At 39.9% G+C, this 27,476-nt stretch overlaps 1 protein-coding gene across 1 annotated transcript; it reads left to right on the top strand.

The window, feature by feature from the left end:
* Nucleotides 1–1,579: 1,579 nt before the first annotated feature.
* On the top strand, nt 1,580–20,841 carry tnfaip8l3 (tumor necrosis factor, alpha-induced protein 8-like 3). The gene is made up of 2 exons (XM_079242819.1): nt 1,580–1,887; nt 19,891–20,841. The coding sequence occupies exons 1-2, from the start codon at nt 1,842–1,844 to the stop codon at nt 20,451–20,453; spliced, it is 609 nt and encodes a 202-aa protein (XP_079098945.1). The 5' UTR covers nt 1,580–1,841; the 3' UTR covers nt 20,454–20,841.
* The last annotated feature ends 6,635 nt before the right edge of the window (nt 20,842–27,476 follow it).

Below are 27,476 nucleotides of genomic sequence, written 5' to 3'. Positions count from 1 at the left end.
ACAATACATCTGACCTACAATAAATTGGTTTAAATTTGACAGCTTTGTAAAGTATTTTGAGATGACTGTTATGAATTCATGCTAAACAAAGCTAAACCATCATATTATCAAAGTGTACATATTTGAGCTCATGCCAACACAAATCGTGCACCACAGACACGGTGAAGGCACCAAAAGAAACTATAACATGAAGCATTTTGTGTAAAAACATTGACTTATATTAAAAGATAACAAATTGAGTTGATATGCAGTGATAACTTCAGAATATCTTCTTAAAACAGATACTTTTTAATACTTTAACATTATGTTTGACTTTTTATCTTCATGTGATGACAGACATCTGTGTTAAAGTTGTCCTTAATATGGAATTCTTTTAGGAAATAAGTACAATGGGAGAGTATTTCACTCCCCATGGTGATTTGTCTCATCTGTTCGCGCATTTCAGACCTCTTGTGTTTTGTGGCAGAAAAATCAGAACTTTCATTTGTCTTCCTACACAGTGTTGCATGTGGTACCAAACAGTTTTTCCTCCACTTTCATGTAGAAATCTGGGAAAGAGTCATGGCAGATGTGATGCATTTCTCTTCTTTGTTTGCTTGAGCAGGACAGATGCATGTAAGAGCTGCAAACGGTTGCCTTGCTGTTGCCTGTTTTCATAAAGATTCAGTGTTCTTATGTTGTTCTTAAGCCATTCAGGTCCTTTCATCCTTCAGACTCAGCATCAGAATCATATTCTGATTATGATGCTTCAGATATTTGAAGGATTTTTATTGCGTTTATCTGTTGAAAAATATCAGACAACAGTCCTTAGTGATTCACCCAAGGACACTCTTACACTCTAAGTATCAGAGCTGGAATTTGCAGTCACCCAAGAATAAAGAAGCTTTTATCAGGAACTCAGAAGACAAATTTAATGAATGTTAAATCTGTTCTTTTTTCACCCTGAAAGGCAGCTGTTTGTCAAGCTATAATATACGACACACCACAGTATCCTTGACAGTTTGTTGGACTTTTTGCAGCAAATAGTAAAACAAATAAATAAAAATGGAAAGTCAATAAGAACATAAAGTTTCTTCGGTGACCGGGTGCACGTATGATCTAACAGAAATATGTGACCATCTAAAACACCTCAGAAGCGTTTAATGATTACCTGTGATCATGTGACCATTACAGATAATACATGATTTTACAACAGCCAGTAACAAGAGGTCATGGGATTTTCACTGCTGGAGATGAATTTCAAGTCGCCATGAATGAGTCTTTCCCATTCCTCTGCTAAAACACAGGCAGCACTCTTACCAAGAGACAGAGAGGGAGGGAGAGAGGAGGAGAGAAAGAAGAAGAGACAGCACTTGCAGCATACAGAAAGAGGTAGAGAAAGAGTTTGAGTGGAGGGAGTGAGGAGAGGCTGAGTGTGACAGCACCAAATGAGAGGCAGCGGAGGAGGAAGACGAGGAGGAGGGACAGAGTGGCAGGGAAAAGGGGAGGGAGAAACTGAGAGGGGGACGGACGGAGAGGGAGTGAGGGGAGGGAGCGTCGGAGATGGGAAAGTAGATGAGAGAGAGAAGTAAAGAGGGAAACTGAGGGAGTCAAAAGCGCAAAAAAACAGGAGGGCATCTCAGCAAATCAGTCCAGCAGCTTTCCCTCTCAGCTACAGAGATCCGGGTTGGGAGTCAAAGATTAGCAAGGCAGAGGAAAAAAAAAACACAAGTTGAGTTGTTTTTTGTTTTTGTTTTTTTTTTGGCTCAAGAAATCACAAGATTCCCTAAAGAAGGAAAGAGTACAGAAGACAGAGGAATAAGAGCGTTTCCAGAGCATTCGAGTGTCCTGAAAGGGGGAAGATGGATTCAGACTCTGGAGAGCAAAGTGATGGAGACATCTCTGCAGGTAAGCCTTAACATCTGGTTCTTCTTCTGCCAACTGGTGAGTCAGTTTATCCAGTGTATCGCCGGGTTTGTTTTTCTGTTTTTCCCCAGTAAATTTCAATTGCATTTTCATCAGTTGCCAGACCTTCAACATGTAGATAGTGAAGCTAATCAGCTCTTCTCACTGCAGCTCTGTTCTCTGTGCTGTGCTCAGCAGCCAGTTGCCAACAAAACTGAAGACTTTTTTTTTTTTTCCCCCAAAGTCTTTCACACTTTATCTAGCCTGCTTTCTGAGATGTATGAAATTCAGGCTGCTGGGAGCTCTGATGTATGAACACTGTGACGCTGGTGACAGGCAGAGCCTCACTGAGAAAAAGCCGGCTCAGTCGCCACCAGGAACAGGCAAGCTCCAACACGTGCAACCAGTTTGTTCATCAACACATCCAGCCACAGAGAGAGCTCTGACTCCCTGAACGCTAAGACCTTCCTCCTACCTGTGATGCATCTCACTTTTAGCCAACATAAAAAAACATGTTTAGATAAACTGTTTCCTAGAATTTGTGAGTGGTTGTTTAATAAAAAAAAAAAAAAAAAAAAAAAAGGAGAGGTTTATGGTGTCAGAGCACAGGGCAACAGTTTACTGCAGTGATGAAAGTTACACATTAAACATGCAGACACACAAACACACTCCAAGAAGTTGACTCTCGCTGGAAATATCTCAGCCTTCCACACATGTGGGTGGTTTTAGGAGCTGTGAGTCTGAAAGAAATTCAAAGCGGGAGATGAAACGGCCTTGTGCAGATGGTTTTGAGTTTGAAGATTTGATACTCTGAAGGTTTCTTTTACAACACAGTAAAGTCTTTCACTTTTCCTCATCAAGAAGTGAAAATTTCTTCTTTCCTGTTTTATGGATAAAGATCTTTTTGAGTTCCTCTAAATTTATTTCTGTCAGGTTTGAGGTTTGTCCTTGAGTTCTTCTGCTTGACATGATAAAGATGTTACATGATCTTTGTCACTTAAAAGTGTTGCTGATGGTGTGACTTGTTTGCAGGTTTGTCAGGGAACATAGAGGTTTCTATGTTAATTATGCCCTGATGAACCATCTGTCTGTCCATCTGCACATTTCTGTCTTTCAGTCCATTAGCAAAGCAGGAGGAACCTTGATACCAGAGCCAGAAGGCTTGGCTTACATCGTCAGTAGGTGATGATACGCCTATCATTTACTGACTCCAGGCAGTGAAGCTTAAAACATCAACCATGACTTTTGTATGAACAGTCCAACCAGTAAACAGTGACAAAGGATTTTTTTTTTTAGACAAACTGACACTGTGATAGTTTCAGGTTTCTATAAATATAACAAGCTTTTGCAACAAATGAGGAACAAAGCTTTTTAGATCTTTCTTAGCTGCAGGAAGACAATGTTGCACATGTTGAATAAAGCACAAACAGCAGGATCTTTCCCCGATTGAGAGCCAACAAGCACCTGAGTCATGCTTGGAATGCAACATGCTTTGTGACTCTGCTGCAGACTGTTATTCTGTGTGTTGGTCGTTAAAAAAAAAAAAAAAGTGGTATGACTTCAGTTTTAAGGTCAAGTTTTCCAATGAAACTGGAAAAAAGGTGTTTTGAAAACATGTCTATTTTGAAACCCTGTCAAACACAAACATGACTCTCAGTCGTGGATATGAGGATGAGGGATGCGTGATGGGTCGAGCTTGATGCGTACCGACTCTGGTCCGTAAATTCAGAAGTATAAATACTGAGGTGTTTTCATTTCAGCAAACCGACTCCCCAGCCTTTCTTCTCTGGCCTTGAGCTGTTGGTGGTTGCTATTAGAAACTGGATCTGACTTTATCATATTTTATTCTTTCTCTTCTGCCTCTAATTTATCTTCACATGCGTTTCTGAGAATGTAATCCTCATATACTTTCCCTTAGTTCAAAAGTGTATATATGTGCTGATCCCTGATGACATACATGCTCTTGACTCATTTAGCTGCACAAGAAGTGAAACTCACAGGTTTGTTTTTAAATTGAAAAGTCAAAAAACTGATTATTAAACTATATCTGGAATTTCTGAAGAACTAAATCATGACAATATTACTGCTAGGCTGCTGCTAAGGCAAAAAATGGAGATAGTTGAATTAATACTCACAGAAAAAACTGGTTTGGTTACACGTGTATATATAAAAACACTGTAAATAATGGTGGGTCGACATGCATGTGTAGTTGTGATGTTAGACACACAAAAAAAAAGAGAAAAAAAAACAAAACATACAACATAAAATGTGTACCGGTAAGTTAGTTCAGGCAGCACCGCTCAAGTCAACTGCTACTGTAAACACATGTCCAGCTCACTGTGATGAAGTGAATCAGCTAAGAGGGAAAACAGAATATCATGTTGGTATATTTCAACTGGAACAGGTTTAAAACCTCCTGATTCTACAGAAAAATATGCCTCAGAACAAACAGGAAGCGCTGCAAAGCAAAAGCACAAACATGTGGAGTTACCTCATTTCACAAACAAAGCATGGAACCAATTCCTAGGACCCGGAGAGGCCTCTGCTTCCCAGCAGAGCTGCACATCCATTACTGGGGGTAACACGATATCTTGTGACTTGGAAACCTGGATCAAAACGAATGCTGTACAGGTGTTTTTTTCATTTTAGATGATGACAGATGAATGTTGCTACTGCATAGCAGCTGCCGGGCTACATGCAACAGAGCTCGCCCCTCAGCTCCCAGCCAACCAAACCCTTTAATGATTACTGCACAGGGAAGAAAAACTTACCATGAAAACCTGAATTCAGGGGAATTGATGAAGAATTATATAGCTATGCACAATCAATACAAGCTCTCAGTAAATAAGTAGCAATATCTTAGTACATTTCATCAATTCAAATCCAAATAAGGGAAATAGTCAGTGCTATTTTTATACTTTTGCTGCGTGTCTGCACACAAGTCTGTGCTGTTGATTGATGTCAGCATCCCATATTACCTTAGCCCACCTCCAGTACCCCACCTGTATGCTTCAAGTGCAGCTTTCTTTTAAAGGGGATGACATTACCCCCCACTCCTTGCTGAGTAAAGCACAGTTTTCTTGGAGGCAGTAAAAAGATGCAGAGCATTTATGTCATATTCTGCAAAAAATAGAATGAACAAATGCATGTTAAATATGCCAGGATTTGTAAAATTACCACTAATTTTACTTGGAAATGCATGAAAAATTCTTGAACTTGTTAAAAAAAAAACAAAAAAAAAACAACCAAACAAATAACAAAAAGTATTAAATTATTCCAAAATCAAACCGTTAAGGTGGAGATAGGCCAGCAATCCCTTTCTGGGCCATCAAAGGTTATTGAGTGTCACAAAAATGGTGGACTAAAGGTTGGAGGCAAACATTCTTGGGTGTGAGAGGAAGGATGAAACTTCATGACACAAAGCGGTTCATCTCTTCATTGTTGTCGCCCTGTTTGCTTGTCTTTTGTCTGCTTCAACCACTATGAATGAAATTCACTTTATACAAAAAATAACAAAAAGAAAATGTACCTATAATCATCCAGTCATGCAGTGAGCATGCCTCAGATCACAGCAGTAGCCACCAGCAGCCCTGTCCTTTCTTCCTGTGGTGGAGAGGAGATGAAAACACCTCATTATGAGTCAGAGTGATGCTGTCGACACTCCTGCATGCTGCAGGTTTGAAGCCCCCAAAAACTAAAAAGACATTTTATGAAACAGCAAAGCTCCCGTGCATGTAAATCTTTTCTCAGTTGCCATATTGATCTGTTGTTATGTTGGAGGAGAGTGAATAATCAACCCACTCCCGACTTTGGGCTGATTCATCATGGTGATGTGACTCTTAATGCCAAAACCCCAATCTGCCATCTGTGGAACAATTTCCATCAGTTTGCTTTTCCATCCGTTTTTCAAGGAAAAGCAGACTTGTTGAAAAGAGAAGCTGTTGGAATAACAGCTGTGGGATGCATATGAAGCATGAGAGCTGTTGATGTGCTTCAATTACAAACAACAACAAAAAAAAAAACCTGCAGATGTTGTTTGATGACACAGCTGAAATTTAATCCTCAGCCAGGTGACGCTCCTCCTCATTCTGCGGCACATTTACACACCGATAAACTCTTTTGCTTCTGTTAATTACCGCCAATCTACTCTTGAGCAAAATTTGTATCTTTTTCAGATGAGCCAAAGAGCATTCAGCAATCACAGGAGAGCTTCTGCTTCATGATTGCCATATTGGCAGACTGGCCACATGCTTTACACATGAGAGGCAGGCTGAGTGAGCCAGCACTGCGTACACTGTAACACTACCGTACACAAACACAGGCATGCTCTTCTTGCTCATTCCTCTGCTTGTGTGCTCTCCTAACACATACATCCCTGATTCCCCCCCCCCCCCTCTCTACCTTTAATCTGGCCCACAGATGGAGGCTGCACTAAAAACCAGCAACACACACACATTCACACAAAACACACACATGCTCGAGACACCAAGAGTCAGTTCTGGAAAACTGTAACAAGAACTGTGGATGAAAGAAAAAAAAAAAAAAAAAAAAAAAAAAGGAGTGAAGCCATAAGTGGAAAAGACGACGCAGGATAATGTGGTTTTTCCCTATAGCTGTAGCAGAAGACAAATCCTTTAACTCCCAGGTCACTGTCGATGAGTGCATTTTCCCCTCTGTGCATACATGCATGTTTGCACTGACACAATAATTTGGTGGCATTTTACTGGAGTAGAAGGACATTTGGAAGGAGAACTGTCTCCCTGCGGCTGAGCCATTACTCAAACGTGGAATTAGATCGCCGAGGTACTTTCGCTGGCATTCTAGTCATATGCCTCATAGAAGCACATTTAGAAGGAGGAGAAAACTGTGGGGTTTTTTCTCAGTTTGAAGCAAAGAAACACTCGGTTGTGGTGCCTGATATGTGTGGGGGAAGAAGGGGGGGGGGACTGGTGTCAGTGGCACCTAGCCTGTTCAAATCCCTGATCTGTTCATCTGCATTTGCATTTCATCTGTGATGCAGACTTTCAGATGTCTCTCTCTCTCTCTCTCTCTCTCTCTTTTTTTTTCTCTTGTTAACTTGTTTTTAACCATAATTCATAATCACTGACAGGAATCATGTGAAAAGGTTTTTTTTTAACATTCAGTTTTGGGCTCCAGTTTTATAGTTCAGACAAGATTTCTCCATTAGTGCCAGTAAAAAGTCTGCCATGTTTGTGGGAAGCCACAGCCATCTGGGGTTGTCTTACTTACTTCCCTGCTATATACCCTCACTGCATGCAGATGGTATCAGGCTAAAAATGACTCTCTACAATGCAGCATAGATATATTTTAGAGCATGATGGTGTGGGAGGCAGCTGTACACACAGCTTTTCATGTTTAACTCTGACACAATTGAACTGAACTTTGCTGATTATAGCATTTTAAGGTTGCGGTAGGAAAAAAGTGGATGTTCAGCACAGTATTTCACAACAGTTCTTCCAGCGGTATGTGACATTAAACTGCTTTAAAGCAGCACATTTAAATATTTTGTTGGCAATAATGGCCACAGTGAGAGACAGAAAATTCCACACTCTGTTCTCTTTACCAGCCAGGATACAGATTAACTCGTGGAATAATAAGGTCGGAGCTTGTACAAGAGGTTAAAAGAAAGAATGTAGCCACTAAAGGTCAGAAACAAATCTACAAATGTGTGTGTGTGTGTGTGTGTGTGTGTGTGTGTGTGAGTGCGCGAGTGAACCACAGTTATTTCCTCATCATTAGTTAGTGGTGGGTTGGCAGCTAACAGAGCAGAAGCATGTTGGCTTCACACTGCAGTGTGTCATGCAGAGTGAGGGCCTTCAAGGCCAAAGTTTGCAGCATATCCAATTTTATCACTCCAATCAAAGCACCAGTCAGCCTTTTAATTGAGGCACCCAGACAGCTGAAACCCTGCCCTATTTCATGGTTGACCTTTGCCTCCACATTACTTTAACACACACTAAAGAGTTTATTTTTTATGTCCATATGAAAAGCATAGTCCATATGCCAAAGCACTGGCAATACAAACTGAAAACTATATGAGTATTTCGGTTTATCTTTACTGTCTAAAAACAACAAGCCAAATTCATCTGCCTTCATATAATGATCAGTTTTTCTAAGAATTAAATAAAGTCCACGGCTTCCAGTTGCAGACCAGACAACCTGGTCATGGAGGCAGAGTTTCAGCGTCACAGTGACAAAATGAGCTCCTCTGCAAATGATTTGTGGGTTCTCAGGGCCTCCTTTTTTTTTTTTTTTTTTTTTTTTTACAGAAAACATGAACCCAGTTAAAGTGGGTGAACTAGTAAACAAACCAGGAGGCCAAAGTTCTGGGGAAAGCTGGCAAGGCCTGGACGACGGTGCCCGCGAGCCTTTAAGTGTGTGCGCGTCTTTGCGTGCACGTGCGTGTCTTTGTGAGATGATGCTGGATCATGCTGAGACTTGGCCATAGTCTATGAGAGGAGCAACTCACCCAGGGCCGGAAAACACTCACTTCCTTGCCACTCAGTGTTGTAGATCTGGTGAGAAGTAGACAGGGAGGAAGAGACAAAGAAGAAGACATGAGATAAAAACACGAGCAAGTTTCTTATACAGCTGCAAATTATGTGAAAGGAAATGATAGTTTTTTGGGGGGTTTTTTTGGTCTTGTGCGGGTCTGTGTCTGACGGAAAGGGGTTTTGACAGCAGCTACAATCAAACTGTAGACATATGATTCCAGCAGTCTTTCTTCAACACCATCTCCCTCATTCTGTCCATCCGTCCTCCACGCTCCTTTAAAATGACGTGACACATCTTCGGTTGTGTAAAAAGGCTTTGATATTACATCATGGTTCATATTTTATCTTTGCTAATGCAGAAAGTCTTTCAAAACCTGGTCTCTTTTTTTTCTTTTTTCTTTTTCCAGTTCCTACTTTCATGAGTTCACTTCCATTAATCTTGACTGAAAGGTGTGAAATGAAAATGTACATACTGCCAGTTCTGCCCATCTCCTCCCTCTTTTGCACATCCCACCCTTTTCTCTGCAAATATGCAGATTTTTCTCTTCAAGATAAAATAAAAATGTTTGAAAGACTTTGTTTCAGATGTTACGGCCTGAAATATTTCAAATACATTTTTTACTTTTGTGTTTATGATGCTTCAGTCAACCAGCCTGTCAAAACTTACACACATTAGTAGCAAGCTTTCTATAAATAGACTGACACAATTTTTTTTATTAATGAATTAATTCCTCAGGAAGCTTATGATTCTTTGCTCAGCTGCTTTTCTACATCATTGCATATCAGTCAAAGAGCATTTTCAACCATATCTGGACAGTCATTGGAGAGGTTCCTAAAGTTTACCACCCAGGTTACAAGCAAAAGTGAAAGGCAAAGTTGTGTTGCAGAAATTATTATTAGAAATATACAGAAGTTTTTCCACTAAACCAACATCCACATAATGGGAGTAGTTTTCCAGAGAAGCTCCCAGAGGACTGGAGCAGAGAAGAGAGACAGCCTCCAGCCAGTTCCCATGCCCAGCTTACCAGCTAACTGCGGCCTGGCTCTTTATGCTAGTTAAACAATGGCGCATGGGAGGAAACCACAGCTGGTGAAGATTTTAGCTTTACAGCAGAAGAGAGGTCAAAGTGTAAGATTCTCACAGGCCATGCTGGGTCCTGACAGGATGTCCTGGATACCACTTTGCATCCTCAACGGACTACTAGCTCCTCTAGTCTTCACAACAAGTAGGAACTGCGATGAAAGCCACAGGCAAGCTAAAAGGTGGAGGTCAAATCACTGCCATATCTCTCACTCCTTCTATTCTCCCTCCCTTTTCTTGTGACAGACCATCAAGCCTGCGGCACATTAATCAATCAGATGTCTCCTGCCTCCTCATCCTTTTGCTTCATCTCTCTAGATCAGCTCTACAGGGATGTGGCCATTAAAACTGAAGCACAGAGAGAGACAAAGAATGAGATGAGGGATGGAGCATTAAATAAGGTTGTGCAGCAGCCAAAGGCAATTTGCTCTTGTGTCCCCTCTGATTCAGAAAGGCTTCTAAGTGCCTAATACTACTCACAGGATTAGCGCTAACATGAACATTTTTATTTTACTCACTATTTATACAGACTAAGTTGACTTAATATTGTATTATTTCACTGCGACATGCAACACATTTCTCACAAAATACAACTGTAAGCAGAAAATAAGTTATTTCATTCGATACTTGAATCAGAAAATGCAGAATGTGTCTGACTGAAGAATAAAAAAGCAGTTTTTGTGACATAACTTTACTCATTTCATTTGTTTCCTATTCACTTGTTTCTGTTATTTTTGGGTCATGTTTTGGGGAAAAAAACAAATAAAAAGTAGATAAGAAGCCAGTAACACCTGCAAAACAACAAGAGGAAGTTCATTTATCTTGTTAAATTTTGCAAAATGTTCATTATTTTGCTTAACAAATCTCTGAGGAGAACATATAATTCCTGCTTTTTCAGCCTCACCAAAGCAGCTGTAAGGTTAATGTTTTTGAATTTACCAGAAACTAAAAATGCCCCACAGCCGTAGTGAACGTCAACCTCCATGACCCCAATTCACACAAATGAAAGTCATCAAGGCATTAAAACTGAGTTATTTATTAACGCTAAAGATCTGAATGCTCCTCTACATCCTGAACAGCTGTTAATAACACATTGAATGACCTCTTTCAGCACCAGACTGGCCTTTGGAAACTGGCACACAGTCAAAGTCATGAATAATGTAAATCCTCACGATACAGTGTACTGCATCCCAATCTGTTGCTCTCAATATAATCATATCTTCCTCAAGCTTCATACTCACCAGTTACTTTCTTCAGGAGCCAATACACATGCATTACAACAGACTGAGAGTGTGTAGAGGCGGTAAGTCTGAGTCATCATCTGAGTTGCATTGTGGGAGTCAGAAATATGACTCTACTGAGTCTTTGCAGGTTCAGAGTGAGTGGAGGAGAGATATGATCTTGAATGTATTCCATTGCTTGAATACTTCTGCAGATGTAGGATTGCCTGCATTAAAATGCATACTTGAGCCTTGAGTTTGCTATATTTTTCTGTGCTTAAATGACAGTGAAGCAGCAAAGTTGTTTAGCAAGTCAGCAAGCTTGAAACTGACTAAAATAAATTTCCCTCCTCGAGAGTTGCTGGTGGAGGTACCAGCTGGCTCAACTCACCTCTGCTCCCCTCCCAAGTCCATGGGCTTCTGAGTCCTGTTTAACATGAACCCAGCAGGCTATTAAAACCCTCTTTACTACTGCTGAATGACCCACTCCATTGTTTTCCTCTAGCCTTTAAAAGGCAGTCAGAGAGGCTCTGCTGCAGCTCCTTCTTGCAGAGCAAAAGTGAACTAAAAGGCCCCTGCAAGTGTAACGGAAGTCAAGCTGTTGTCCCTTTTTACTTCTTGCAATTTTCCTTTAGGATAAATTATTTATATTCCATTTAATTTCTGTCTAAAGAGCATTTTCCTGACATTTCCACAGTATTGATACTTTGAAATGAAATTGCTGATGGATGTTAAAGTGTATGAGCAAAAGCCCTTGCTGGACTGCTTGTCCTGTTCACAAGCCTGTTTTTAGTATGTGAAATGTAAATGTATGCAGCTCCTGCTCCTGAAGGTCAGTTTTACAGCCCACCTGAGGCCATGAGGGGATTAAAAGACGTTTTTGAAAAGGAAAATGTCTGGAAAATTAACGCCGGGGTTGCATTTACAGGGTGAAAAGAATTACCTGGCAACCACATATTTCAGAGAGGCACACACCGACAAAAACAGTCCTGCCTGAGAATGGAAAATGGGTTGCAGATGGAAAGAAAATGTACAACATGTACGGAATATTTGTGATGGCTATAAATGGGTTTCAAGGAAGTGTTAAAGAACACAACAGCGTTATTGTCTATCACCCACCAAAAAAAGCAGCCGTACAACTTCCATTTACGTCTGAGAGAGTTTGCCTGTCAGCAGCTTTCTGTGTTTAAACTACTAATGTTTGGAGTGAGGTGTGAAGCAGTTGACAGCACGGTAAATAAAGGTCCTTGTTTTCCTTTTCACTTATCTTCCAGTCTGTTTTTTAAACTCACCTGGTTAGCTATATGCAAATGTCCCCGTCCCCCATCCCCCCCCCCCCCCCCCCCCCCCCCCAACCTAGAATATTGTGACACCATTGTATATTGTGAAAGCACAGATCATGGTGTTATGTTTCTGAAGGTATCACTCACCTGAGCGGACTAGTTTTTGCTCATACTGAAAATAAACATGTAATTTGTAATTAAAGTAAGGTAGATGCAGCAGGTTTAGCTTGTTTTTGTTCCTTATTTAAGGAAGAAGGAACTTCTAAATCGTATCGCAGCTAAAACTATTGTGCAGTGGCTGTCACCAGTTTTGAGAAGCAATGCTCAAGTCCAAAAACTGCCTCATTCCCCTTGGAGGAAATGTAGAAACTGAAAGGAAGGGATGGAGGTACCTCATCAATAATGTATTAATGTATAAAAAACTCCAATTTTCCATCTAACCCATGTCCTGTTTCGTTAAAATCAAAAATAGTTTTACAAAACAAAAAAGCTTTTAAAGGATTTCCTGATATTACACACACATATTGACAAGATTATTTGTGAGGAGATGATGCAAACAAAATACAGTCTTGTTAAAAACTCCTGAACTGGTTTTTTCTATCTAATGCAGGTCCAACATGTTATCTCCTCTAATTTCTGCAACATAGCCACTTATAAGAGCTGAGTCAGTCCAATTCAAATCTACATCTGGTTACAGACACTAGACCAAACCATGTTTTTTTTTATCTAACATTTAAACTGCTGTTAATGTATATTTGATTATCCAAAACCGTTGCTGAGTTTTAAGTTCTTCTTTTCTAAATTGACATCCCAACTCAACAAAATGTGTAAGAACGTCATTGATATACACAAAACTTTCTTTTATTGTAAAAGCAGCAAATTCCTCACTCAGTGTTGAGTCTCTAGATACAAGCCTTATGTCTTTCTACGCGACTTGAAAGATGTTCAGTGTTTTGTACTGTCTTGGCACATATGTCATGATCTCTTTAATAGATTTAATTGGGATATGCATGCTAATTGTTGTTCATTTAGTCATAAATGTAAGAATGGTGGTCTCTTTCAAACAAGTGTATTGTGCACCACTGTTTATCCTCCTGGGTTGACTTGGTTCAGGCCAGTCAGTGAACCACAGCGTTCGCTCCTGGCCCAGCTAATGGCTCATTCTTCTGGTTACTCTGTAATAATACCAACAATAGCCTCAGGTCTCCTTTGTCAAACAAGCGCTCTGATAAGTAGTTCATTTAGCTTTGAGCTTGACCACTTTAAACAAATAAGAAATCTGTCAAAATGCTAGAAAAAAACTCATTCAACATGTAAAGAAAGTCTTTTTTTGTGGATTAATTCTATAAATTAGTGGTGTTATCGTCCATGTTCTGCCTCAGCAGATTTTACTGTTAGAAAAATTTAATTCTAAGATTAAGCAACATGTACGATAGCTTTGGTTCAAGTTGGACTAAAGTCATCCATGAATGGGCTGTTTGGCATCAGTAACTCTTTTTATGCTTCACTGTTAGTGTTTTGTTCATCACCTAACTAGTAAGTCCAATGACGGTCATGCAGATGTGGAGAATGGTCATTAACGGACAAGCCATGCAGCTGCAGATTTATTGTTCAAATCTCTTTCACTGAGAGGAAAAAGCCACACAGTCAGTATGAGGATGGGGATAAATGCAAGTGTATGAAGGCCTGCATATGGACACATCAATAATGGTTTCACAAAAATGTAAAAAAAATAATCACAAACCCAATCCCAGTTTATGATCATCCCATAACAACACTGACAAAGGAAACTCTTCAGTAAATAGCAATAAAATTTCCATACCTTTATTTCAGTGTGGCTGACTGATATGGAAATAAATCAGAGCAGACAGACTTTTAGCTGAACGCCACCTTCAGCAGGGCAGATTTGGCTGCTCTCCATGTTCCACATTGGATGTATGTTCTGACGCAACGCAGCAGAAAGTGTTGACTCAGCCCTCTAAAAACATCAGTCGGAACAAAGAGAGACTGTCTGGTCAACAGCCCCAGCCAGAGAGCTGCAAGCACCTTGCTAATCCTGATGTTAAAAGTAAACTTCACCAACTCCCAAAACACTCTTATGTAAGCAATTTGATGGGCCAGCGCCTCTGCAACTCGTCCTACATCGGTGGTTTGTTTTTAAAAACGTATTCGCACATGCCACACAGCAAACCTACTTTATTTTGTGGAAAACTACCACTTAAGGACAAGTGAGGCAGAGAAAATAATGAGCAGGTAGCAGGGAAAGTGTAGGAGCAGGAGGAAGATGAGGAACGGGATCGACATTTTTCTGTCCGTCTCTCTGCTGACAGCTTGAGTTCTTCTCTAACTCGTCCTGACACTCTGGTTCATGCATGTTGCTCATCGCAGTCCCTGAGTGACAGGCTGTAGGAGAGTGTGTGTGAGGAAGCATGGACTTTTCTCTGACTTCATGAGCACTTCCAGTAATCATCTAGCCTCACTTCCCTGAGTGCTGCTCATATCCCTAGCCAGACTGAATCACCCACCTCCTTTGCCAGTGCTCTGACTCACGCCTAAAGCAGCCTCATGTCTTGTCTTCTCTTTGCAGATTTTTTCCTCAAGTCTTCGTTTTTGCTTACATTCTTCCTCCCTCTGAGACAGGGGTCAAAGCAAATGAGTTGCTAGCCACCTGCTGGTCCGCAGACACAAGCTCAAGGCTGTACTGGGGAAGTAGCAAGAGAAGTAAAACTGCCTGCTCATAGTTCTGTTCTTAAAACACGCATGACTCTGTCAGTTTCTTACATGTAATACTCCTTTCAACAGTTAGTTTAATTAGTACCAGCTATAATTGTTATGAAGAGATTATAGAGTGAGTTGTAGTCACTCATATTGGTACAAATCTAAATCATCTGCACAGCTATTGGACTGACAAGGCTTGCATTATGAAGCAAGCTGTCACCTTTATCAGTGTGCCAGGGTTTCAAAAATCTACCCAGTTGGGTTTCTGAATATCAGAGGCTCACTGGAACAAAGAGCTGCTTGAGAGAAACAGGAAATGACAGTGACAAAGAGAGCCTGTTGATGAGAGCCACTGATCCAGCTAATGAAAAACAACAGTTACATATCCTGCCCTTGGTATTCAAATATCATGAAAACAAATAAGATTTTGTTTTTACACTTTGCATGCTACGCTTTTGCCACCTCAGACGATGAAAAGAAACACACAATGCTTATATGCTTGCTGTCATGATGTTATATTACACATACAACACATGATGTTCCTAAATGCAAAGTGGCTACAGACAAGGACAAAACCGTTAAGTTAATTTTTTTAATATAATCCTGTTAAAACATGGCTGAAAAGCAATGTCTGACTATCATTGGTTAAATTTTATAGAATTTATACATATATATATATATACAAAGTCACTTTTTTCCATATATATGGAAAAATATGACTTGTATAATCTAATAAATGTAATAGAAGGTGCTTCTAGTTGTAAACACAGAGAATTTTTACCAAAGTTTCTTTCAGGCCCTTTATGCATTTATATATATATATATATATATACATATATACATATATATACATATATACATATATATATATATATATATATATATATATATATATATATATATATATATATATATATATATATATATATATATATATACATATATATATATATATATATATATATAAATGCATGAAGTGAATAATTCAATTCAACTTTATTTGTATAGTGCCACTTCACAACAATGTTGTCACAGGGCACTTTACATACACGAATCAACATACACATCATTTCGAGCCAATTCATACATATCATATAATAGAAACCAACTGATTGCATCGAGTCATGACTTCAATCCAATCCCCCATCCTGAGCATGCACGCGGCAACAGTGGGAAGGAAAAAACTCCCCTTTAACAGGAAGAAAACCTCCGGCAGAACCCGGCTCAGGGAGGGCAGCCATCTGCCTCGACTGGTTCGGGTGGAGAGGACAGGAAAGACAGAACAACATGTACAACTGCACTTAATCAGGAAGACCAGCGGAAAAATAGGAGAGATAAGTTAGAGATGGCAATATTGGCATATATTTATACATTAATATATTAGAGTAATAGAGCGAGGTACTTCTCAGTGCATCAGGTAACATCCCCATTGCTAAATAAGTAATGCTTGGCTAGACTACCCATAACTATAAGAGCAATGTGCATAACCTAGACAGTTGGGTCCCGTACATGCAGACTCTAACTCAGGAGATGCTCATGTCCTAACTATAAGAATCATGAAAAAGGAAGGTTTTCAGCTCAATCTTAAAGGTGTGGAGGGAGTCTGCCTCCCGAACCCACGGTGGGAGCTGGTTCCATAAGAGAGGAGCCTGATAGCTAAAGGCCCTTCCTCCCATAGTACTCTTTGAGACTCTGGGAACCACAAGTAAACCTGCAGTCTGAGAGCGCAGTGCTCTATTTGGAATATATGGAACTATAAGATCTTTTCTGTATAATGGAGCTTGGTCATGGAGAGCTTTATATCTGAGGAGAAGAATTTTAAACTTTATCCTGGATTTAACAGGGAGCCGGTGTAGAGAGGCTAAAACTGGTGAAATATTATCTCGTCTGCTAGTCCTCATCAGAACCCTCGATGCAGCATTTTGGATCAGCTGGAGACTTTTCAGGGCATATTTGGGACAACCCATAAATAAGGAATTGCAGTAATCCAGTCTGGAAGTTAAAAAGCATGGACTAATTTTCTGCATCTTTCTGAGACAAGATGCCCCTAATTTTTGCAATGTTACGCAGGTGGAAGAAGGCGGTTCTAGAAACCTGTTTTAAATGTGAGCTAAAAGACAAGTCCTGGTCAATAATGACGCAAAGATTTCTGACAGGGGTACAAGTGCCTACATTAACCCTTCCAGAAAATCTGAAACAAAGGGGATAAATTGTCAACAAAAAATGGACCAAAGAAAACAAGATTAACTCCTAAAAGAACTTGAAAGTGACACAATTCAGTTCACAAGTTTTGAACAAGATCACTTTATTAGTTTTATCAGCTGTGATTAGTTTGCATACAGGAAACCATTTCAAAAGCTTAAAAAAAAGAACAGAGTGATCACTCGGGAAATATTGATACAATTGATCATTTTCTTTAAGATTCCTCTTTTAGATAGTTAATACCGCCATCAGTCTAAAAAGTAACTGAGATTGAGTGTTTTCATAGTGATCACACTCACAGTGACATCCTCCTTACACAACAATATAATTTCCATCAAACAATCTGCTATTTCATTCATTCATTATCCCAATGGCTCAGTTTGATTAAGGGTAGGAGGGAAGCTGGAGCCTATCCCAGCAGTCTTTGGGTGAGAGGCGGGGGACATCCTGGACAGGTCACCAGTCTATCGCAGCGTCACACAGAGACAAACAACCACTCGTGCTCACGATAATTTAGAGTAACCAAATAACCTAACATGCATGTCTTTGGACAGCGGGAGGAAGCCAGAGTACCCAGAAAAAACTCATGCATACACAGGGAGAACATGCAAACTCTATACAGAGAGACTGTATAGAGCTGAGGATCAAGTCACTGACCTTCATGTTGTGAGGCCACAGTGCTAACCACTACGCCACGGTGCATCCCAAAACCTACTATTTATTTTTGCATATACAGTAAACATGCATTGAACCCATAAACATTTACACTTCAGAACAGTAGCAACTTCTGCATGTGTGGACTGGTGAGCTGTCCAGAGTGTACCCTGCCTTTCACCCAAAGACTGCTGGGATAGGCTCCAGCTTACCCGCGACCCTTCAATGGACTGAGCAGTTTGGATAATGAATGAATGAATGAACTTCTGCATGTGTGATTCCTTCATACAGTCTGAACACATGTTTGTACCACAATATGTCTTGACACACCTCCTCTGAACCTTATCTTAAAACGGCTGGTGAGAACATCAGATTTTGTGTATTGAGGGAAACACTGTAGACAAAAGAATTTGCTTTATTTGCCATTAAATGTCACGGTGTGCTAATTATATTACATGAAATGTCATTTAGCTTTCAGACCAACGCATGAAATGTCACTCCTCTGCATTCATGTGAAATGCCAGGGATCAGGTTTCTCCCAGTTGTGATGCAGCGTTCAACCTCTTTTGTATGCATGCACTTAAATAACAAACAACCAGATGATGTGATGACTGTGAGAATTCTAGTTAAATATCTGTCCAGTTTAATGAAATTATAATGACACCACAGCAGGTGCTTCCTTTTTTGAATTTGGGTTTGCTGCCACTCTGTGCTAAGCCCCCCATCCAATGTCTTCCTACTCGTTCTGCCTCTGGACGCGAATGTGGAGGAGGATGACATTGTGCCCAGGGAGCAGGAGGGAAACACGAAGCTTCTTTCCTTGGCTTTAATCATAATAGGAGTTATCTGGTGTGTAATTTGAAGCTGGGTGGCACCTAAATAAAACCCTCTGTCCACCCTCCCACTCCTCATCTTCACACAGACACATGTCAGGCTACAGGCATCGCTGAGGACACAGAGAACCGTTTTTAGTTTTGTCTCTGATAAATTGCTCCTTCAGTGGGACACAGCAGAAAACAGTGATTATTCTGGACTTGTAGAGAGGCAGAGGTTCTTATCAGAGTGAGCTGTTTGATATTATCCAAAGCAGACTTTCATTCCTCTGGTAGCCAGCAAACTTAAACCACAGTCAAAGGAAAAGCCACCGCCCTGCTGGAGAATGTGGTTGCACCCCGTTTTCTCTGCTCCTCAGCGTTTATATGCTGAAGCTCCTCCGTTTGCTTTGTGTTGGTACCTACAAAGCCCTACACGAGGCTCTAAAATAATATTCTACAATATCCTGAAACTGACGGGATTTTTTTAATATAAAAGCTGGGAACGTTTAAAAGATGCTTAGTACTATGTTGTCATAGCTACTAAAAGGACATTAATCTGCTTTATTAAAAATAGAAGACCAATATATTGCTTGTACAAAATGAAGAAATGAAGGATGCTCAACTTGGAAAAGGTTTTTGTCCATTTGGTTCATACTGAACATGAAGGGCAGAGCTAATGACAATGAAAATGTTACGTACAGTGATGTGAGTAGAAAGTGTTGAATGTTTTTCCTTAACCACAGCAAATAAATCAACAAGTAACATCCATTTAAATGTACACATGGCCATAATGTGTCAAGTCCCACTAAAGTAGCTATTGCTCAGCTAAAACTTCATCTGTTTTCCTCAAAACTGTACAAAAGAAAACTTCTGAAAGTCTCTTTTGGGCCTAAAAGGGTTGGAATGTCTCTAAACCCATTTTCTTTATTTGGTAAGTGAAGATCTGTAAATATCTTTATTTTCTTCCCCCCACGCCCTGTGATGGACTGACAATCTGTCCAGGGTGGACCCTGCCTCTCGCCCAATAATTGCTAGGATGGGTTCTAGCTTCCCTGCGACCCTTAATCGAACAAAGCAGCTCGGAAAATGAATATTCATTCATTTTTCCACCCACATCTCCACCAACCAAGCTAGCTGGGGTGCAATATTCTGGCTGTCTGAGACTCATGTGGGGAGCAGCAGACTGGAAACCCACAACTCTGATGGTTGATTTTGGTCACAATACAGCATGTGAAAAGACATAACATGTATATGTTAAGAACTTGATTTTTTAAACAAAGGGGAACTTAGGTGAGACAATTAATAACAATACAGGACACAGTTTACAATGCAAATTTTTTTTTTCACTTTCAGATTGGATTCAATACCAGGTTCAGATAAATAAAAATAGACAACTGCTACTCACCAGAAACTGTGTCGTGTCCGTTTAATGTATGTTGCAGTAACATCTTCTTTGAGGACTTTAAGGCCCAACCTTTATTCTTTTTGTAATTTTCTTTTTTTCTTTTCTATCTTTAGGACAAGAGAGCTTTAACTCTCGCTCCCTGGCTCTGCAGGCCCAGAAGAAGATCCTGAGCAAGATGGCGACCATGGCAGTGGCCAACATGTTGACAGATGATACCAGCAGCGAGATCCTGGATGAGCTCTACAAGGTGAGCCGGGAGTTCACCAAAAGCAAAAAGGAAGCCCACAAGATCATCAAGGACGTCATCAAGATCGCCCTGAAGATTGGCATTTTATACCGCAACCACCAGTTCAGCCCAGACGAGCTTGACACAGTGGAGCGCTTCAAGAAGAAGATGAACCAGGCGGCCATGACAGCTGTGTCATTCTACGAGGTGGAGTACACCTTCGACAGGAATATTCTGTCAGAGCTCCTGCTGGAGTGCAGGGACCTGCTTCACACCCTGGTCGAGCAGCACCTGACCGCACGTTCACATGCACGCATCGATCACGTTTTCAACCATTTTGCCCACGGAGAGTTCTTGGCGGAGCTGTATGGGGACGGAGAGGAGTACAGACTCTCTCTGAGGAAGATCTGCAACGGCATCAACAAACTGCTGGATGAAGGAACGCTTTAACCTCTCGCACCTCACCTTTTTCAGCTCTAGCTCCTTCTCTTCTGTGCTCCTTTTTCTTGCTGGTATTTCCTGTCTCCTTCATTTTCCTTTTCACTTGCTTCCCCTGACAGCTACATCCTCTGTCTTCTTCTTGCTCTCATCTTCCTGTTTCTCCGACATCCCTTTCGGTTCTTGTAACATCCTGCTGCTGTGGTTCATTGAGGGATTTTTTTTTTTTTTTCTTCAGACTGTCTTTCCACTCGGTGGATCCTTATTACCCACCAAGACACCATGTTTCACATTGTATGCATTATTCATCCCTTTTGTGTGCAAAAGTGTACTGTACCAATGGCCAAAAAACATACAGTAGGATGTTTGGATATGAAAGATAATCAGTTGTAGTAATCGGTCTTTGTGTGTTTTTGTGTGTTTGTTTATGTGGGTGTGTGCGCACGTGCGTACACGTGTCTGTATGGGACTTGCTTGAATAATGTTGTGTTTTGTTTGTACATAAGACCAACTGTGTCATGGTGTGTGTGTGTCATGTGTCTGTGCCAATCCTCTCAACAAGAGTGTAACACTTGTCTTTATTAAAGATTTCTTTAAGTCAGTGCTGTGCAGTTCTTTTGTCAGCTCCGCGCATCTGAATTGGGAAATTCTTAATCTTGGAAATGTGCAGGTTAGATTTGCATCCACCATGAATCTTGAGACTTTATAATTGTTTTAGAAGTGTGGAGAGCTTTTTAAAGAACAGAGCTACTCTACCCACAGCTTTGCAGGTTTGCAAAGCTTCCCTGCTCCAACACACCTGACTGAAAGGAATGAGTTATTGTGCAGAATTGTGTGTTGGAGAAGGAATATGCTTAAAACCTGCAGCCCTTGTAGAGTCAGGTTTAGTAGCCTCACTATGGAAAGAAGCCTCCTACTGGAAATGACAAGATTTGGAGGAATTGGTTGAATTCCTGGATGTTTCCCGAAGGTGAGGGAGAACATGAAGGTTACTTGTCATGTGCAGTCTCCAGTGAGCAAGCTACCACAACTTTTAAATGAGGGAAAACTTTGACAAACACAATCCTCAAATGCAGAGCTACATGTCTGAGTCAGAGTTGGATCCAGAATATAAAGATAAGCAAAGAACTGGCACGAACAAAGATATGTTTGGTAAATATACTCATGGTCTGCTGTACAACATTATGGATTACGTTGTCTGGCAGTTCTCACCATGCACCTATTTTTCTGTACTCTTCTGTGTTGACAGACTCAGATGTGGGAAGTGTAGGGAAATCCCAGCTGATGCAGAAAACCTCTGCTGGCTAAATCCATAAAAATAATGATGCATTCACACTCCTTCCCTGTTACCCAAGGCTAAGTTGTTAATGTTTTTTCTTTGTACACAACATGTAAAGTGTGTGGGGGTTGGTAAAAGCTAACTACGATTGCTTGTGTAAGCAACTCCACGTTTCTGAAGAGGCAATGAATAATAATTTTGGTTGTACAGCAAACAAACGTGTCAACACGAAGTACTGTTAGCGTGCTTAGCTCCCTTTTTACTCACTGCACCTGTAATGTTAATGCAATTATACACTTTATGCTACTGAATTTTGGGACAGTTTTACATAACATCTGTGGTTCAGACTCATGTCATGTTCCTGCTGGGTGTGACGATGTGGGACTATTCAAAAGTATGACATTAGTTACTTGGGTAGTAAATAAATAAATAGATCAATTAATAAATAAATAAAAGTCTTGTGAGTGACAGGTAGGGGATAGTAGATAAATAGAGCTAAATTTTTCATAGAAACACTCAAACATGGATTACATTTTTTTTTGTTTTGGGAGATATTTGAGGTGATAACAAAGACAATGGAAAAACATGCTATTGGTGATTAGATGATAGGCCAGTTTATTCCCTTCTGTTGGTTGTCATAGCAATATTCTTCTCTTATGATTTATTTTCAAAATGGAAAAGAAAACAATAATTTCTCTTATTTTTCTCACAAGAAATTGCTCTCCTAATAATGCCTACATTTGGCTAGAAGTGAAATAATTTAATATTTTGATGTTTCTTTTTTTAAAGTTATTCTAGTAAAACTTTCATAATGCTGAGTGCCAGAGTCACAATCAGCATGTGTTGCAGGGAAATGTTTATTTTATGCTTTGTTTATAGTTTCTCATCTGGGAAGCAGAATTTTGATGGGAGGCACTGTAGAAACGTCTTCAGTATAAATAATTTGTTTATAAATACAACATCTGTTGAGATGTTTTTAAGTAGGAATTAAAACATCTGTTAAGTTATCACCCCTTAAATGAAAGGAGGGGACTAAAACTTGACATCCCCAATTGTTTCCTTTTAAAAGTTGCAAAACTGTCTCAGAGCAGAAAGGGGTGTTTAAAGACAAGTTTTTGAGACCAACTGATTTTACACTTCCCAGGTATGTCCAGTGAAAGATATAAGATTTAGTCATTTTCTGATTGAGCTTATGTAATAATATTAGCTGGGAGATCAATTTTTAAAAAAAAATCATAGAGCACTTTTCATACAACAAGCAACACAAAGTGTTTCTATGCCAGTTTTCTTTTATAAAAATTAAAAACACAAGTCATCACACACTCAAGTGTATTAAAGAATAATTTAGGAAACAATGGAAACAATCATAGTAATTTTTCTGCCTCTCTGGTCACTGACAACAACTCAAACAGGTACCGATAAACCAGGTGAGGACACAATATTATAAGGATCCATCAACACTGAAGGCCGCCACATCCATGACTACAGAGCTCATCACCACAGACACTGCCCAGATCAGAGCATGTCAGGCAGAAATTAAAACGAGATCAACTAAACAACAGTAGGGACTTTCACACTGTGTTGAACTCATCCAACTGTGGACATGTAATATGAGTCTTTAGCTTGACTGGATTAGCACACAGGTAAAAATGTGCTGTTAAATGCTACGACTGAAAAAACTTCTGTCTTGATTTCCAGGTTTAAATCCACTCTGCAAGCTATGGGGATTATTTCTGCAAAAACACTGGCTGTTCATTTGTGATTTGGGGACTGTTGCAGTTGCAAGATAGTTGCACTCATGCTGGCAAAGTTATAAACAATAGTTTGTGGGAAAGAGCATAGATGGCGTTTGTCAGAATTGAGCCATAAGCCACAAATGAAGCACAAAGTTCTTTCTTTTTGTCCATTTCATTAATTTGCGCAGGCAAAGATTGAACAACATATGTTTTGAAATGGCCAGGAAAATCTGTGATTTCTGGTTCATTAGATGCCCTTTGCTCTGCTCTGCTTCCTGCTTCAGGAAAACATATTGCTGGTGGTTTGGTTTAACTCCAGCTGAATAGCTTTAGCAACCAGCAGAGACAGAAACAGAGAAGACAGACCACCCACCTTCAGAGCATCCATTAGCAAACGCATACACACACACACACACACACACACACACACACACACACACACACACACACACACACACACACACACACACACACACACACACACACACACACACACACACACACACACACATACACAGTCATATTTATATTGAGGAAGTTATACAGCTACAGCATGTTTATGTTATTTGACAGCAATACTGATGTCATTAATCATAAGCTTAAGTAACTCCAGTAACCTCTGTTCTTCTTGTCCCCAATTTGATGACTGAGAAAGATCCAGTATGATGGTGAGAGCGATTAAATATGACATTGCAGCTATTAATATTATTAAGTAGTAATTAAAAAATTGCTAGAGGAAAAGCAGACTGCTTGAACACAATATACTCTGTGTTTATCAGTGGTGTGTTTGCATTAGATAGTTGTTTTTTAGTTGGGCTTTTCTCCACCAACAGTCCGTAGACGGGCATGTAAGGATCTTAAGGGAACTATACTTAGCTAGGTGTTATTGTGAGCATTAATAGGCATGAGTTTGTTGATTTGCCAGGCTTGTTACAGAATGTCTTCTGGAGTTTCAGCTTCCCAAGTCTGGCCCTCGAGAGCTATCATCCCGCAACCTTTAGACGAAACTCTTTACTAAAATTCATTCATTCATTTTCCTAACCGCCTAATCCAACTCAGGGTCGCGGGGAAGCTGGAGCCAATCTCAGCAGTCTTTGGGCGAAAGGCAGGGTACACCCTGGACAGCTCGCCAGTCCATCGCAGCTAACACACCTAAATTAAATAAATGGCTCATTACCAGGCCGTTGCAGAGATGAATAACATGTTGATGAGAGAATTTGGCCAGTTATTAAGGTCTGTTGGAGAAGGGATGCATCTAAAAGTTGCATGATAGTAGATCTGAAAGACGGCACTTGCTGTATGTACCCCCTGCTTCACAGCATTAGGTGGGTATTGCTACTGGACAGAAAGACATGAAAACATTTAAGTCGACAAACTTTTTTTTTTCTCAATAAAGTTAAAAGCACTTGAAGCAAATAGTTAGTTTGTCTAAAATTCAAAACACGTTTTAAATTAGGATTATCAGTAGCATATGAGAGGGTTACACAGTTTCAGTGGCATCATGCAAACCCACAAACAATGGTAATGTAATTACGCTATCAGGATTATATCAAATACAATGAATCGCAATAGAAGCGATGAAGCTTTCCCTTTTTCCTTTTGTGACTTGGCTCCTTGTCAAAATGTGGCTATGTGGCGTGCAGGCTGATGTGGTGTATTTTTGCAGTGGAAGATTAAACAGCTTCAATCATGAGAGCAACTGCATGTGGTTGCTTGTAAAAAGAATGTATTTTAGCCCTAACATGATCATTTTCTAATCATGAGCCAGTAAGTTTGAGTCCTAGCCCTTATCAATGTTACAGCCTCAAGGCAGCCCGGAAATAATAAAGTTGTGGTATAACTTGTTGTACGTAACCATTGGAACCAGTAAAGTTGTGACTTTTTATCATGAAAATAATAATGATAGTTCTAACTATGATGTTGCTCTAATTCTACCAAAGTTATGTTTTTGTCTGAGCCGTACCATAAAGTGAGAAAACTGTTACTGACCTTATGTATGTTGGTCCGCATCTCACTTCTCACAAATTTCCATGGTGGAAAGTGCAGCACTTTGCTGTCCAAGCCAGCCACCAGTCCTTCTTCTATATTTGGACTTTGTGGCTTTTTAAATGATAGACTTGACAACGTTGTCTGCTCCGATGTGGAAACTTCATGATGGTTGTCGAAGTGATAATTTACAGGACGGCATGAGCAGAAATATTTAAGGGTATAAACAACAAATATAACTCAGTTGTTGAGTGTAGACGCAATATTCTTCCACCATGTTTTCAACGATTGTCTAAGTCTTATCATGTGCTTTTTATTCCAAATCTTAACCAACAATGACACACAGCAAATCTAAAAAGTCTTTAAACAATGTTTTGTCATATTGGGTTCAAACCGTTCTTTAGTGTGACAGTGTGCAGTGTATGCACGCCAATCTCTACCTCCCTTATTAAGTTATACACTGATTTAAGTGAGATATTAATAGACAGATGTTAACTAATTAATTTAATTCACGTGAAAGAAGAAGAAAAAAACAGTAATACAGTAACAATAACTTACACTAAATTTTTTTCCCATATTGTTTTTTTTAAGACTTAGCAATAGCAGCAAGTGATGAGTGTGGCTAAACTTTTCTTTTACCCCTAATTGAGCTTTTAACTTTAACTTAAAATTGAACTTTTCTACAATATTATTATAACACAATAAGGTCACAACTGGAGCAGCACAGCCATGATTTCAAGTCCCCAGGGTGGATCAGGCCCTGGGGACTGTCATCAACAGTATTTTTTATCTAATCCAAACAGACATAAACTCACGTTTTATAAATTCTATGTCCCCCTAAGTTTTCAACACAGGACATCATTAGGGACATTTTCTCAGACTTGATAAAGCTCTCAGAGGACATTACATTTACGAGCAAGCGAAAGACTCAACTCTTCAAGGAGCATTTCCTCACTTATCTGTGGGATAAATCCTTTGTCGTAGTTTAACAAAGGGGCTATTGCAGGAAGGGAAAGGAACAAAAAGAAAAAATGCACTCTTTTTAGCTCTACATGGCAGCATCTGCGTCCAACTGGACTCGTAGCAGTCTGACCAGCACTCATCTATGACGTCGCCTACTGTTTGATTTATTGCATGTTTTGGTCTCGTTCTCAGATATAATTTGCGTTGGAGAAAAGCATCTGCTAAATGTCTGCAGAATAGAACAGAAAATGGTTTACAGTCATATTTGTGCAAAAAAATGTCCTAAAAATCTCAAATTTTCATTTAAATATAAGTAACCTTCCCCCATCGAACTATTAGGATATTTTACTAACTCAAAAGGATTCTCAGAAGTGAAGCTCAATAGGACCAAATAAAAAAAAACAAAACAAAACAAAACACATGAATCTTTTCATTGTCGAGGAGTGTTTGGGGACTGAAACGCCCTCTGGCATACTGAACTTCCAAAGCTGCTCCACAAAGGATCAGAGAGTGAGGAAGAAGTCACCGGCATCATAACTTAATGTCAGCTGATGAAAGAGCGGCTCGACTGTCAATAACACCCTTGGGAGGTCACATGTTGGCTCTCCACTGCAGGATATGTGACCTTTCAAAATGTTCAGGAATGCTGGCTCATTTGCAGCAACTGCCTACAGGTGGTAAAACATTTAAATAGTACAGTCAGTAAGACTGAAAAAGATCATAACAAACAAACTGGGTGGTATCATGCCATGTATTTGCAGTGGCATTTCACCATCTACTAAGCCTCATTAGGAAAAATTCACTGTGACCTCCCTGACCTCTCCTCTACACGTGAAGATAAAAAGAAAACAAAAGCCTCTGGTGGTGAAGAAACTCTTTGCATGAATTGTTTGTTTGAGTTTAAAATCAACATAATTTATTACAGATATGCTGCTCATAAAATTTTATGAGTAATATTAACAGTGCAGTTATTTGTCAAAAGAAAGCATTTCCGATGCAATCCATTGCACAAGCCTACTGACCACAGATACGAATCTGTGTGAGAGAACGATCCCCTTAACACACACTTGG

Source organism: Telmatherina bonti (assembly GCF_933228915.1).
Source record: "Telmatherina bonti genome assembly, chromosome: 1".
NCBI classification, from domain to species: domain Eukaryota; kingdom Metazoa; phylum Chordata; class Actinopteri; order Atheriniformes; family Telmatherinidae; genus Telmatherina; species Telmatherina bonti.
The sequence above is the reverse complement of the archived record's forward strand: the minus strand, read 5'-3'. Positions and strand labels throughout refer to the sequence as shown.

Coding starts and splice junctions, on each gene's coding strand:
- tnfaip8l3 (XM_079242819.1), top strand. CDS start 1,842: ATGGATTCAGACTCTGGAGAGCAAAGTGATGGAGACATCTCTGCAG. Junction 1,888..19,890: donor TGATGGAGACATCTCTGCAG/GTAAGCCTTAAC, acceptor TTCTATCTTTAG/GACAAGAGAGCTTTAACTCT.